Here is a 15,465-nt window from a genome sequence, read left to right on the forward strand (position 1 = left end):
AGTATTATTGCCCTTTCATGCCCAGATTTTCCTTAAACAAGCAATTAAAAGAGAATTAGTCCCCACAAATACCAATGAATGTAGTTTTAGTTTCTCAGATAATCCTTTATTGACAAGTTAATATGACTTTTTATTTCAGACACAATTTATGAAATATAAAATATTGATGAAAGAGTGTGATAAAAATGCTGAAATACTATCAAAGTATAGCTAATATTGCACAGGGGTTTTTGAATGGGTCTAGTTGGCCCTTGAACAACTTCGATGTTAGGAACGGCAACCCCTGTGCAGTTTAAAACCTGCATATAACTTATAGTTTGCCCTCAGTGTCTGAGGTTTCACATCTACAGATTCAACCATCTTTGGACTGAGTACTATATATTTCTTGAAAAAAAATCTGTATGTCAGTGGACCCATGCAGTTCAAACCTGTTATGTTCAAGAGTCAATGGTAAACAGTTGAAGGGTCTTATCCCTAAGAGTGAGCCATGTAAATTGCTATAGGTCTTGGCCTTAACAGAAAATGGTCGAAAAATATGGAAACGTGGTTAAAAAGTCAAATAAAAATTATAACTTGAAACAGTAACATCATTAATTTAAAGTTTCTGATATTTGATATTCTCAGAACACAGTGATGATTCACTGAAAAGTTCTGGCTCCCTTTTAATAATTCATGAAGTATTTAAAAGGTAGATCATGGTAAGGTTTTTAATAATGATGAAATAATTTGGCAAAATAGAAATAATGAGTGTTAATAAATTCTAGTCAAATTATAAGATATGGGTTGAAAATGTTTACAAAAGTTACTTCAACACATATATTTGACATGTTGATAAATGAACTATTCTTAATGTGATTTGAATATATATTTGCTTTTTTCCCTTCTTAGGAATTAGATACACTTCAGCAACAGCTAGATTCACTGAATATGAAAAAAGAGAACTTGGAATCTGTAAGTATAAAATGAAGTATAAGTTTTCATATTACTCAGCTACAAAAGGTAATTCAGTTGAGTGTATTAATGGAACTCATTCAGGTATATATTTATTTAGTAGTTTACTAACAGGAGTATAATATATTTTTTTCCCACTCAGGACTTCAACTGTCCTTAAGTAAAAAAGTAGATTCAGTGGGCATGGAAACCCACTCCAGTGTTTTTGCCTGGGGAACGCATGGACAGAGGAGGCTGGCAGGCTGCAGTCCAAAGGGTCTCAAAGAGTCAGAACATGACTGAAGTGACTTAGCACATCATGGCAGATTCAGTTATTGAGTACCTACCTGTAAAAAAATCAGGGTGCCTGCTGAGGCACACAAAATCTAATGGTAATTTAGAAACGTGAACAAGAGTAAAAACAAATGAAGAAGGGGAGATCAGTTCGTTAAAGATGTAAAAGCTCGCATTTGCTTTATTATTGATCTAAAGCATTTTAAGGGCTTCCCTGGGGGCTCAAAGGGTAAAGCATCTGCCTGGAATGCGGGAGACCCGGGTTCGATCCCTGGGTCAGGAAGATCCCCTAGAGAAGGAAATGGCAACCCACTCCAGTACTCTTGCCTGGAGAATCCAATGGAGGGAGGAGCCTGGTAGGCTAGAGTCCATGGGGTTGCAGAGTCAGACACAACTGAGCGAAAAACATTTTAAAGTTCACAAAACGTATTTGTTATAAAATATTACATAAGATGAATGTAAAAATGCCTGTTTCTTTTCTCTCTTTCTAGACAGTCTCGCTTACATTTGATGAGTGCTTATTATGTGCTCATTGTCATTTTACCTTCACAACAATCCTCTAATCCTATCTTTGTTTTACTGTTGAGAAAAACCTCAAGTCGGATGTACACTGGATATGCTGTCTGCAGCCTATCTTTTTTTTTTTTAATATAACATTCTCTCTCAAATATCTGTTCATATCAACTCTTAAAGTATCTCCCTCATTATTTGAAATTACTACACTGTACTACATTGTATGATTATATATAGCACAGCCTTGTAGATGACTAGGTTTTTCATAGTTTTTTAAGATTATAAAACAATGTGGTAGTAAAAATATACATTTTTTTGCTGAGTTACTGTGAGTATATCTTAAGATAAATTTCCCACATTGGGTAAAAAGTTACAAACTTCTAAATGTTGTGACATTGCCAAATTGCCTTCCAAAAAGCTTGTTTCATTTTATACTCCTAATCCCAATGTATGAAAGTGTATATTTCCCCATATATTCATTAACAGCATGCATTAATCAATCCATCATTTGCCTCCTTTGTCAAAAATAAGGTATCCTTAGGTTCATGGGTTTATTTCTGGGCTTTCTATCATGTTCCATTGGTCTGTGTTTCTGTTTTTTGTGACAGTACCATACTATCTTGATGACTGTAGGTTTGTAGTATAATCTGAAGTCAGGAAGGTTGATGCCTCCAGCTCCATTCTTCTTTCTCAAGACTGCTTTGGCCATTTGGGGTTGTGTTTCCATATGAAATGTGAAATTTTTTGTTCTAGTTCTATAAAGATGTCATTGATAATTTGATAGGGATTGCATTGAAGCTGTAGACTGCATTTGGTAGTATAGTCATTTTCACAATATTGATTCTTCCTACCCAGGAACATGGAATATCTCTCCATCTGTTTATGTTGTCTTTGATTTCTTTCACCAGTGTCTTATAATTGTCTATATATAGTAATTTTTGCCTCCTTAGATAGGTTTATTCCTAGATATTTTATATGTTTTTGTTGCAGTAATGAATTCCTTAATTTTTATTTCTGATTTTTCATTGTTAGTATATAGGAATGCAAGTGATTTCTGTGTATTGATTTTGTATCCTGTGACTTTGCTAAATTCACTGGTTAGCTCTAGTAATTTTCTGATAGTATCTTTAGAGTTTTCTATGTATAGTATAATGTCATCTGCAAACAGTCAGATTTTTCTGATCTGGATTCCTTTTATTTCTTTTTTGAAATAAATTTTTTTTATTTCACTCTTTTTGGCATTAGTACATATCTGCCTAAAACTACGTGAATTTAAAGAAATGTTACAATATTCTCAAATGAAGAAAATGTAAATCCTAATTCTGTTTAACCTTAGCTGGATTCCTTTGTGGGTTTAAAACAACCGATTATACAGAGTGAAGTAAGCCAGAAAGAAAAACACCAATACAGTATACTAACACATATATATGGCAATGATGACCCTGTATGCAAGACAGCAAAAAAGACACAGATGTGTATAGCGGACTTTTGGACTCAGAGGGAGAGGGAGAGGATGGGATGATTTGGGAGAATGGCATTGAAACATGTATACTGTCATGTAAGAATCGAATTGCCAGTCTATGTCCGATGCAGGATACAGCATGCTTGGGGCTGGTGCACGGGGATGACCCAGAGAGATGTTATGGGGAGGAAGGTGGGAGGGGGGTTCATGTTTGGGAACGCATGTACACCCATGGTGGATTCATGTCAATGTATGGCAAAACCAATACAATATTGTAAAGTAAAATAAAGTAAAAATAAAAATTAAAAAAAACATTATGTCAAATATCAGTCAACAAGTATTTAGTATCTGCTGTATGCTCACTACTGTGCTAAGTATTGTTGATTCAGTTCACAGGGGTGTGAAAAAAAATCAGGTGAAGGATCAACATGAGCTTGAGTCTTCAGGAATGGTTTTATCAAGATGAAATTTGAACATGTCTATAAGTGGTTAAGTAAAACGGAAGGGGAAGATACTGTGAAGAGGGATACCTCAAAATGTCTGCATGTTTTTCTGTTGATGTTTTATTATCATGACTTTTCACCTAAAGCTAATATATTGTTAAGTTGGTACAAAAGTAATTGTGGCTTTGGATTGTTGAAATTTGCCATTTGATATTGGAATACATTCTTGAATAAATGTGGTTATGTTATACATCATTTTAATGCATATTTCTCACTTCATGTTTTCTTGCTAATGACTTATTACTTGCTATTTATTTTATATTTATTTTAGAATATAGAAAGGATGTTAGACAAAAGGCGAATTGGAGCAGTTTTTTTAATGTGAGGATTTTTTTTTTATTTGAGTTCAAAATGGGTCATAAAGCAGCAGACACAACTCATGACATCGGCATTGCATTTGGCCGAGAATTGCTAACAGACATACAGTGCAGTGGTGATTCAAGAAGTTTTGCAAGGACGATGAGAGCCTTGAAGATGAGGAGTGCAGTGGCCAGCCATCGGAAATTGACAGCAACCAACTGAGATCTATCATCATAGCTGATCCTCTTAAATCTACACAAGAAAGTGCCTAAGAACTCAACATCAACAATTCTGCAGTCATTCAGCATTTGAAGCAAACTGGAAAGGTGAAAAAGCTCGATAAGTGGGTGCCTTGTGAACTGACCAAAACTCAAAAAAATCATCGTCCTGAAGTGTTGTCTTCTCTTATTCTACAGAACAACTATTTCTCGATTGGATTGTGACATGCAATGAAAAGTGAATTTTATGTGACAACTGGTGACAACCAGTTCAGTGGTGGGACTGAGAAGAAGCTTCAAAACACTTCCCCAAACCAAACTTATACCGTAAAAGGGTCTTAGTCACTGTTTGGTGGTCTGCAGCCCATCTGATCCTCTACAGCTTTCTGAATCCAGAAAGGATTCAACAGAAAGGGCCCAATTCTTTGCCACGGCAATGCCTGACCCCATGTTGCACAACCAGTGCTTCAGTAGTTGAACAATTTGGGCTATGCAGTTTTGCCTCATGCGCCATATTCACCTGACCTTCCACCAACCGACAACCACTTCTTCAAGCATTTCAACAACTTTTTGCAGGGAAAATGCTTCTACAACCAGCAGGAGGCAGAAAATGCTTTCTAAGAGCTAGTTGAATCCTGAGGCACAGATTTTTATGCTACAGGAATAAACAAACTTATTTCTTGTTAGCAAAAATGTGTTGTACCTATTTTCATTAATAAAGATGTGTTTGAGCTTAGTTATAATGATTTAAAATTCATGGTCCAAAACCGCATATAACCCTTTGCCTATGGACTTTCAGATATTTCCTCTTGTTCAATTTTTCCCTTTTTTTTATTCTTTCTTTTTTGCTTTCAAAAAGGAGGAGCTCTTTCTTCCCTCTTAAAAATCTTGTTAATGCTGTGGGCCTGGTTTCAGATATCAGCATTAACTTTTATTTTTGTTAACTTAGAAAAATTCTTTAGATCTCAGATAATCAATTTTCACATCTGTAAAACAGAATTAATGGTACTGTCTTACCGAGTTACTTTGAGTGTTAAGAGAATATGAAGTATAAAGTCTATACTTTATATATAAGAACATATTAAGTATAAAGTATATATATAAGGTATATGAAGAATTTGAAGTATAGTGCCTGTCACAGAATACATGCTCATTAAATAGTAGCTTCAAATGTTATTTTCATCATTATAATCACCACTAACACCCCTAGCTCTTTTTATTTTCTTTTGAAATTATCCTGTCCCTTATTTTCTCTTTGTGAACAGTAGAACAGTGGTGAATACATGATCATTTTACTACTCATTTCTACTAGTTTCCTAGTGCTGCTGTAATAAAGTATTACAAACTGAGTGACATAAAACAACAGAAGAAATATTCTAATACTTCTGGAGGCTAAAGGTCTTAAAGTATCAGCAGAGATTTGCTTCCTCTGGAACACTAGGTAGAATCCTTCCTTGCCTATTCCTAGGTTCTGGTGCTGGCTGTCAATCCTTGGTATTTGTTTCTTAACTTGTATCTGTATCACTCTATTCTTTGCCAGTATCATCAAATGGCATTCTCCTCATGTATCTCTGTGTGTGTGTGTATGTATCTCTGTTTTTATCCTCATGTATCTCTGTTTTTATCTTTTTCAATAAAGACAGCAGTTATACTGGGTTAAGGTTCACCTTAATGACCTCAGGATATCAGAACTTAATTAAATCTGCACAGACTGCATTTCAAATTAGGTCACGTTCACAGGTGCTGGAGATTAGGACTTCAGCGTATATTTTGGGGGGATATAATTCAACCCATAACATTGTAGGAAAGCTTATATATGATCTATTTAGGGGAAAATATCTTCCTTCTAGAGATCAGTTCTTTGGACTTTGGATTGGGTTTTGTGGTTCAAGTTATATCATTTCATTTTCTTTATTGTCTTCCCACTGGTAGAGATGTCTATATCTTTGTTTAGGTCTTATATTTAGAAACTAAAATAAACTAAAGTTACCACCTTCTTGTGAATCTTAGACTGAATAGCTTACACACGTATATAGGGATTTATTTTTATTCTTCAGTGTTTAGAATTTGTAGCATTCTTGAGTATTGTATATACTTGATATCTCTATTTAAAGAAGCTGGTAGTTTAAATTTGTCCCTAGTTATAGTTATAGTTATAGTTATAAACTGGAAACTATTTGAATAGTTTTTGATAAAATACTAAAATTATTTTTTTTATTCTCTTTAGGAAATAGCACACTCCCAGGTAAAACAGGAGGCTGTGTTGTTACATGAAAAACTTTATGAGTTGGAGTCCCATCGAGATCAGATGATTGCAGAAGACAAAAATATAGGATCTCCAATGGAAGAAAGAGAGAGATTACTCAAGCAGGTAGGAAAAACAAACATACTTATTTTAAAATGTCAGGATTTGGTAAATGTATACAGTTGTTTTATTTAAGGCATATGCATTGAACAGAAAGCCAGTAAGCTTATTTAAAAAATAAAACGGTAAAAAGCAAACTCCACCTAAATTAATATGAACTGCTTGACCAAGAAAATCTAGATAAAAGTCATTTCTCACATAAAAACTTATTTTTTTTTACTTAAATCCTAATTTTGTGTGGTCTTCATCCATATTTGATCATTTTTTCATGTCTTGGTTCCTTACAAGAAAAACTCTTCTTATTGGTTAGTAAATAATTAGACAGTCTTACAGAAAATGTATTCCTTTATTTGCGTTAGGCCTCATATTTAGAAAATTAAGTGTCCCAAGACTGATGACTTTATGTGGTTATTTCTATCAGTGCCTGGATGAAAGTGAATGGATTTAAAATGTCCTGTGAAATCACAGTATGTCAGCATGTTGTATCACACGTGTTCAGTAGTTTTCTTACTGCCCCAAGGCTGGCTTTAATTTAGCCTGTTATTTATCCTGAGACACCCTAAAACACCCTAAACATATAGCCCTTAGGACCCTGTATATTTCGGAAACAACTCTAGTGAATAACCTGTAAATGGGACTCCTTTGTGGTCTTAGATTGAATCCAGTGGGTTTGTAAGAACAGTAAGGATCACCTCAAGCTTCCCAGGTGGAATTAGTGGTAAAGAACCTGCCTGCCAGTGTAGGAGACACAAGAGGCGCAGGTTTGATCCCTGGGTTGGGAAAATCCCTTGGAAGAAGGCATGGCAACCCTCTCCATATTCTTGTTTGGAGAATCTCATGGACAGGGGAGCTTGGTGGGCTAAGTCCATAGGGTCACAAAGAGTCAGACACAAATGAAGCGACTTAGCACTCACAGGAGCTATTTAAGTATTAGAATCATTCTATAAAGGTACTATAATCTAGCATCTCTGAAACTCCTTGGAAAGAGATCATTGAAGGCAGGGGACTAAAGAGTGATCCCGGGATGGAATTGCTAAATAAAATATAGAATGATTAAGTTAAATTTGAATTTCAGATAAGCAATGAATAATCTTTCAGAATAAATATATACATAAAGATGATAAGTGTATTCCAAATATTGCATAGTATATACATACCACAAAAGTTACTCATTGTTTTTCTGAAATTGAAATGTAATGAGGATTGCTAAATCTGGCAACCCTACTTTGTGTGTGGGTTGGGAGTAGGTAAGAGGGGGAGCAAGGGTAGGGAGACAGGCTCAAACATCCTAGATATTTATTTAAACTGATTCGGTCCTGAAAATGTATTAGTCTGATTGTGCTTTGTTGGATAGGTATGGATATATCAGTCACCACTCTTCCTTTGAGGAGAAAAGAAAAATCTGTGACTAGTTCCCCAGTGATGTTCCTTTTAACTTAAAAGGTTGAATTTTAAGAAATAAGTTAAAAGAAAGAGACTAGATTTGACATTTCAGTACATGCCTTAGAAGGAAAATCTCTTTAAGATGGCCTAACAATGAACAGTTCTTTAAATTCTGTTTTCTCTTTATACATTTATAGGTTAAAGAAGATAATCAGGAAATAGCCAGCATGGAGCGGCAGTAAGTACATTTACATTAGGACATTTTACATTCATTTCTTATCTTTTAAATTGTGTAAGTGTATAAGAGATGCATATTGTTAGTCTCTTTTTTCAGTGGTTCATAGTGACAGTGCAGCTTTCAGTTTTATTTATAGCTTTAAATAATTCTTTGAATGTTTAGTTAGGAGCCATTACATAGTATAATTACTTTTTAAAAACAGCTTTATTGTGATGTAATATACAATTCACATATTTAAAGTGTACAATTCAGAGGTTTTTAGTATATTCACAGAATTGTGTAACCACCACCTCAGTCAATTTTCAAACACTTCACTCACCCCACTAACAACCCATATCCCATCACACCTCTCATCCCCAGTTCCCAGTCCTAGGCAACCACTCTGCTTTATGTCTCTATAGGTTAGCCTGTTCTGGACATTCATATAAATGAAAGCATACAATGTATAGTCCTATGTGGCTGGATTCTTAGACTTAGCATGTTTCCGTTATGGTTGGGGACACTGAGTGTACCAGTGCAAGTGCATGGGACCTTTTGAAGGAGGTCACCGTTATCTTCATTACCTCCACCATAGTTTGGCCTCAGGTCAAATAATGTGGAGAGAACACAGCCCCACCCTTCAACAGAAAATTAGATTAAAGATTTACTGAGCATGGCCCCACCCATCAGAACAAGACCCTATTTCCCCTTCAGTCTCTCCCATAAGCTTCTATAAACCTCTTATCCTTCTCCATCAGAGGGCAGAAAACCACAATCACAGAAAACTATCAAATCTGAACACCATAACCTTGTCTAACTCAATGAATGAGCCATGCCACTTAGGGCCACCTAGAATGGATGGGTCATGGTGGAGAGTTCTGACAAAATGTGGTCCACTGGAGAAGGGAATGGCAAACCCTTCAGTATTCTTGCCTTGAGAACCTCATGAATAGTGTGAAAAGGCAAAAAGATAGGACACTGAAAGATGAACCCCCCAGGTTGGTAGGTGCCCAGTATGCTACTAGAGATAGTGGAGAAATAACTCCAGAAAGAATGAAGGGATGGAGCCAAAACAGAAACAACACCCAGTTGTGGATGTGACTGGTGATGGAAGTAAAGTCTGATGCTGTAAAGAGCAATATTGCATAGGAACCTGGAATGTTAAGTCCACGAATCAAGGCAAATTGGAAGTGGTCAAACAGGAGGTGGCAAAAGTGAACATTGATATTTTAGGAATTGGCGAACTAAATGGACTGGAATGGGTTAATTTGACTCAGATGACCATTATATGTACTACTGTGGACAAGAATTTCTTAGAAGAAATGGAGTAGCTATCATAGTCAACAGGAGTCCGAAATGTAGTACTTGGATGCGATCTCAAAAACAATAGAATAATCTCTGTTTGTTTCCAAGGCAAACCATTCAGTATCACAGTAATCCAAGTCTATGCCCCAATCAATATTGCTGAAGAAGCTGAAGTTGAATGGTTCTATGAAGACCTACAAGACCTTCTAGAACTCACACCCAAAAAAGATGTCCTTTTCATTATAGGGGACTGGAATGCAAAAGTAGGAAGTCAGGAAATACCATGAGTAACAGGCAGATTTGGGCTTGAAGTACACAGTGAAGCAGGGCAAAGGCTAATAGAATTTTGCCAAGAGAATGCATTGGTCATAGCAAATACCCTCTTCTGACAGAAGGGAAGAGTCTACACATGGACATCACCAGATGGTCAATACCGAAATCAGATTGATTATATTCTTTGCAGCCAAAGATAGAGAAGCTCTATGCAGTCAGCAAAAACAAGGAGTTGACTGTGGCTCAGATCATGAACTCTTTAAGCCAAATTCAGACTTAAATTGAAGAAAGTAGGAAAACCGCTAGACCATTCAGGTATGACCTAAATCAAATCCCTTATGATTATACAGTAGCAGTGACAAATAGATTCAAGGTATTAGATCTGGTAGACACAGTGCCTGAAGAACTATGGACGGAGGTTCATGATGTTGTACAGCAGGCAGTGATCAAGACCATCCCCAAGATAAAGAAATGCAAAAAGGCAAAATGGTTGTCTGAGGAGGCCTTAAAAATAGCTATGAAAAGAAGAGAAGCGAAAAGCAAAGGAGAAAAGGAAAGATTTACCCATTTGAATGCAGACTTCCAAAGAATTGCAAGGAGAGATAAGAAAGCCTTTCTCAATAATCAATGCAAAGAAATAGAGGAAAACAATAGAATGGGAAAGACTAGAGATCTCTTCAAGAAAATTAGAGATACCAAGGGAATGTTTCATGCAAAGGTGGGCACAATAAAGGACAGAAATGGTATGGACTAACAGGAGCAGAATATAATAAGAGGTGGCAAGAATACACAGAAGAACTATACAAATAAGATCTTCAGGACCCACATAATCACGATGGTGTGATCACTCATCTAGAGCTGGACATCCTGGAAGCCAAGTCAAGTGGGCCTTAGAAAGCATCACTACGAACAAAGCTAGTGGAGGCGATGGGATTCCAGTTGAGCTGTTTCAAATCCTGAAAGATGATGCTGTAAAAGTGCTGCACTCAGTATGCCAGCAAATTTGGAAAACTCAGCAGTGGCACAGGACTGGAAAAGCTCAGTTTTCCTTCCAATCCCAAAGAAAGGCAATGCCAAAGAATGCTCAAAGTACCACACAGTTGCCCTCATCTCACATGCTAGCAAAGTAATGCTCAAAATTCTCCAAGCCAGGCTTCAACAGTACATGAACCATGAATTTCCAGATGTTCAAGCTTGTTTTTGAAAAGACAGAGGAACCAGAAATGAAATGGCCAATATCTGTTGGATCACGGAAAAAGCAAGAGAGTTCCAGGAAAACATCTACTTCTGCTTTATTGACAGTGCCAAAGCCTTTGACTGTGTGGATCACAATAAACGTGGAAAATTCTGAAAGAGATGGGAATACCGGCCCATCTGACCTGCCTCCTGAGAAATCTGTATTCAGGACAAGAGGCAACAGTTAGAACTGGACATGGAACAACAGACTGGTTCCAAATCAGGAAAGGAGTACATCAAGGCTGTATATTGTCACCCTGCTTATTTAACATATCCAGAATACATCATGAGAAATGCTGGGCTTGATGAAGCGCAAGCTGGAGTCAAGATTGCCGGAAGAAATATCAATAACCTCAGATATGCAGATGACACCACCCTTACGGCAGAAAGTGAAGAAGAACTAAAGGGCCTCTTCATGAAAGTGAAAGAGGAGAGTGAAAGAGTTGGCTTAAAGCTCATCATTCAGAAAGTAAGATCATGGCATCTGGTGCCATCACTTCATGGGAAATAGATGGAGAAACAGTGGAAACAGTGTCAGACTTTATTTTTTGGGGCTCCAAAATCACTGCAGATAGTGACTGCAGCCATGAAATTAAAAGACACTAGCTCCTTGGAAGAAAAGTTACGACCAAACTAGAAAGGAAGAAAAAGAAAGAAAGTGATGTCACTCAGTAGCGTCCGACTCTTTGCGACCCCGTGACTAAGCCTACCAGGCTCCTCTGTCCATGGATTCTCCAGGCAAGAATACTGGAGTGGGTTGCCATTTCCTTCTCCAGGGGATCTTCCCAACCCAGGGATCGAACTCACATCTCCCACATTGCAGGCAGATGCTTTACCCTCTGAGCCACCAGGGAAGCCCTATGACCAACCTAGACAGCATATTAAAAAGCAGAGACATTACTTTGCTAACAAAGGTCAGTCTAGTAAAAGCTATGGTGTTTCCAGTAGTCATGTATGGATGTGAGAGTTGGATTATAAAGAAAGCTGAGCACCAAAGAATTGTTGCTTTTGAACAGTGGTGTTGGAGAAGACTCTTGAGAGTCCTTTGGACAGCAAGGAGATCCAACCAGTCCATCTTAAAGGAAATCAGTCTGGAATATTCATTGGAAGGACTGATGCTGAAGCTGAAACTCCCAATACTTTGGCCACCTTATGTGAAGAACTGACTCATTTGAAAGGAGCCTGATGCTGGGAAAGATTGAAGGCGGGAGGAGAAGGGGACGACAGAGGATGAGATGGTTGGATGGCATCACCAACTCAATGGATATGAGTTTGGGTAAACTCCGGGAGTTGGTTATGGACAGGGAGGCCTGGTGTGCTGCGGTCCATGGGTCACAAAGGGTTGGACACGACTGAGTGACTGGACTGAACTAAATGTTTTGAAGGTTCATCTATGTTGTAGCATGTATCAGTATTTCATTTCTTTTTATTGCCAAATAATATCCCATTGCATGGATAGACCATATTTATTTATCCATTCATTAATTGACATTTGGATTGTTCCTGTTTTTTGGCTATGATGGATCATGCTGGTATGAAGATTCATGTACAATTTCTTGTGTGGACATATATTTTTGCTTCTCTTGTGTATTTACCAAGAGTGGAATTTACCTGGGAGTGCTGATTCACACAATAACTTTATATTTAACTTTTTGAGGAGGTGCCAGATTATTTTCCAAAGCTGCTAAACCATTTTACATTTTCACCAGCAGTAACTAAGTATTCCAGTTTCTCCATGACTTTATCAACACTTGTTATTACCTTTTTTTTTATTATAGCCATTATTGTGTGTGTGAAGTGGTATCTCATTGATTTCGATTTTCCTGATGACTAATGAATGATGTTGAACCTTTTTTTATGCATTTATTCGTCATATGTATATATTCTTTGGAAAAATATCTGTTCATATTCTTTTCCCATTTTTTTCATTCAGTTTTATAAATTTTATTTGTGTTTTGGCTGCGTTGGTTCTTCCTTACAGTGCGTGGGCTCTTTGTTGCTGTATTCTGGCTTTCTCTAGTTGTGGAGAGCGGGAGCCACTCTCTAGGTGCAATGCAATGGGCTTCTCCTTACAGTGACTTCTCTTGCTTTGGAGCACAGTCTCTAGGGTGTGGGAGCTTGGTAGGTGTAGCTCATGGACTTAGTTGCCCCATGGCGTGTGGGATCTTAGTTCCCAGACTGGTGATTGAACCCATGTCCCCAGCATTGACAGGTAAATTCTTAACCACTGGGCCACCAGGGAAGTCCTCCCAATTTTAAATTGAATTATTAATTTATTTTTGACCATGCCACACAGAATCTTAGTTCCCTGACCAAGGATTGAACTGGAGTCCCTTCCATTGGAAGTGCAGTGTCTTAACCACTGGACTGTCAAAGGAGTCCCATTTATTGTCTTATTGAATTGTAAGAGTTCTTTATATATTCTAAATAGACTCTCTCATCAGGTAAATAACTTGCAAAATTTTTCTTCCATTATGTGGATTTGCTTTTTACTTACTTTATGGTTTTCATTGAAACACAGAAATTTTAAATTTTGATGATGTCTGGTTTGTTTTCTTTTGTTGCTTGTGCTTTTGGTGTCAAGAAACCAGTGCCTAATTCAAGTTCACAAAGACTTATGCTTATGTTTTACTTTTATTTAACTGTTTTATAGTGCAGTTATTATGTTTAGATCTGTGATCCATTAACTTTTGTGAATGGTATGAGGTAGGAGTCCAGTGGTATTCTTTTCCTTGTGCATTTCCAGCTGTCCCAGTACCATTTGTTGAAATATTCTTTCAACAAATGTTGTTTAATGTTCTTCCTCTGTTAAACTCTTTTGGTACCTTTGTCAAAAATCAGTGTATGCGGGGGGCGCTCCGCAGAAAGAGAGAGGCAGTGGAACTTCCCTCAGCAAAGCCGAGGGGTCCTGAGGAGAGGTGAGCCTGCTGTCCGCCAACCCAGCCCCTCGGCGAGTGAGAGACAATCAGACGAGACAGGGTTTCCGTCTAAGCAGTTCTGCTTTATTGCCACAAACTCTTGGTTTATATAGGTAAGCAAGGGGGTTTTGGGAGGGTTGGACCAATCACGTTAAAGGTCAAATTGTAAGATGCCATAGTTGCACCAATCACGTTAAAGGTTAAATCTTAATATACCATGGTTGCACCAATCACGTTAAAGGTCCGGTCGTCATGCGCTTCATTGTAACAGGAGTCTATGGTGATGACGCGCTGTCCACCTGCCCGGAAATCAAGAGAGCCAATCAAAAGTTTTAACAAACTTAGGCCGTGCCCTCATCTCTTCCGCCAGGGGCCATCTTACCTCTAAACCGCAAAGCTAGCCCTTCTTTTTTCAAGGTTTCCCATTTAGGGCCCCACAAATGTATATAGATATAGTTCTTTTTCTAGACTCAAAACAATTCTATTCCATGGCTATATATATCTTTTCTTATTCCAGTACCATACTGTCTTGATGTTGTTGTAACACTATTTGTTGTTATTATTCAGTCACTAATCATGTCCAACTCTTTGCAACCCGATGGGCTGTAGCATGCCAGGCTCCCTGTCCTTCATTATCTCCTGGAGTTTGCTCAAATTCATGTCCATTGAGTTGGTGATACTATGTAACCATCTCATCCTCTGCTTCCTCTTTTCTCCTTATGCCGTCAATCTTTCTCAGCATCAGGGCCTTTTCCAGTGAGTCTGCTCTTCACATCAGGTGGCTGGAATATTGGAGTTTCAGGTTCAGCATAAGTTCTTCCAAAGAATATTCAGGATTGATTTCCCTTAGGGTTGACTGGTTGAATCTCCTTGCAGTCCAAGGGACTCCCAAGAGTCTTCTCTGGCACCACAATTCAAAAACATCAGTTCTTTGGTGTTCAACCTTTCTTATGGTCCATGGTCCAACTCACATTTGTACATGACTACTGGAAAAATCATAGCTTTGACTATAGGAACCTTTGTCAGCAAAGTGACATATCTGCTTTTTAATGCGCTGTCTAGGTTTGTCACAGCTTTCCTTCCAAGGAGTTCAGTTCAGTGGCTCAGTTGTGTCCAACTCTTTGCAACCCCATTAATCGTAGCACACCAGGCCTCCCTGTCCATCACCAACTCCCGGAGTTCACTCAGACTCACGTCCATCGAGTCGGTGATGCCATCCAGCCATCTCAATCTTCTGTCGTCCCCTTCTCCTCCTGTCCCTAATCCCTCCCAGCATCAGAGTCTTTTCCAATGAGTCAACTCTTCGCATGAGGTGGCCAAACTACTGGAGCTTCAGCTTTAGCATCATTCCTTCCAAAGAAATCCCAGGGCTGATCTCCTTCAGAATGGACTGGTTGGATCTCCTTGCAGTCCAAGGGACTCTTAAGAGTCTTCTCCAACACCACAGTTCAAAAGCATCAATTCTTTGGTGCTCAGCCTTCTTCACAGTCCAACTCTCACATCCATACATGACCACTGGAAAAACCATAGCCTTGACTAGACGGACCT

General features: G+C 38.0%; 1 protein-coding gene across 5 annotated transcripts in view; it reads left to right on the forward strand.

Annotated features, from left to right (window-relative positions):
• The window catches only part of IFT74 (intraflagellar transport 74), a 102,413-nt gene that overhangs the window by 38,592 nt on the left and 48,356 nt on the right, over window positions 1-15,465 (forward strand). For all 5 annotated transcript variants that reach the window (XM_012127648.5, XM_012127655.5, XM_042243501.2 and 2 more), the window contains exons 10-12: window positions 889-951; window positions 6,448-6,591; window positions 8,166-8,206. In XM_012127648.5, coding sequence (XP_011983038.1) covers window positions 889-951; window positions 6,448-6,591; window positions 8,166-8,206 — 248 coding nt within the window. The remainder of the gene's footprint in view (window positions 1-888; window positions 952-6,447; window positions 6,592-8,165; window positions 8,207-15,465) is intronic.

Source organism: Ovis aries, chromosome 2, assembly GCF_016772045.2.
Source record: "Ovis aries strain OAR_USU_Benz2616 breed Rambouillet chromosome 2, ARS-UI_Ramb_v3.0, whole genome shotgun sequence".
NCBI classification, from domain to species: domain Eukaryota; kingdom Metazoa; phylum Chordata; class Mammalia; order Artiodactyla; family Bovidae; genus Ovis; species Ovis aries.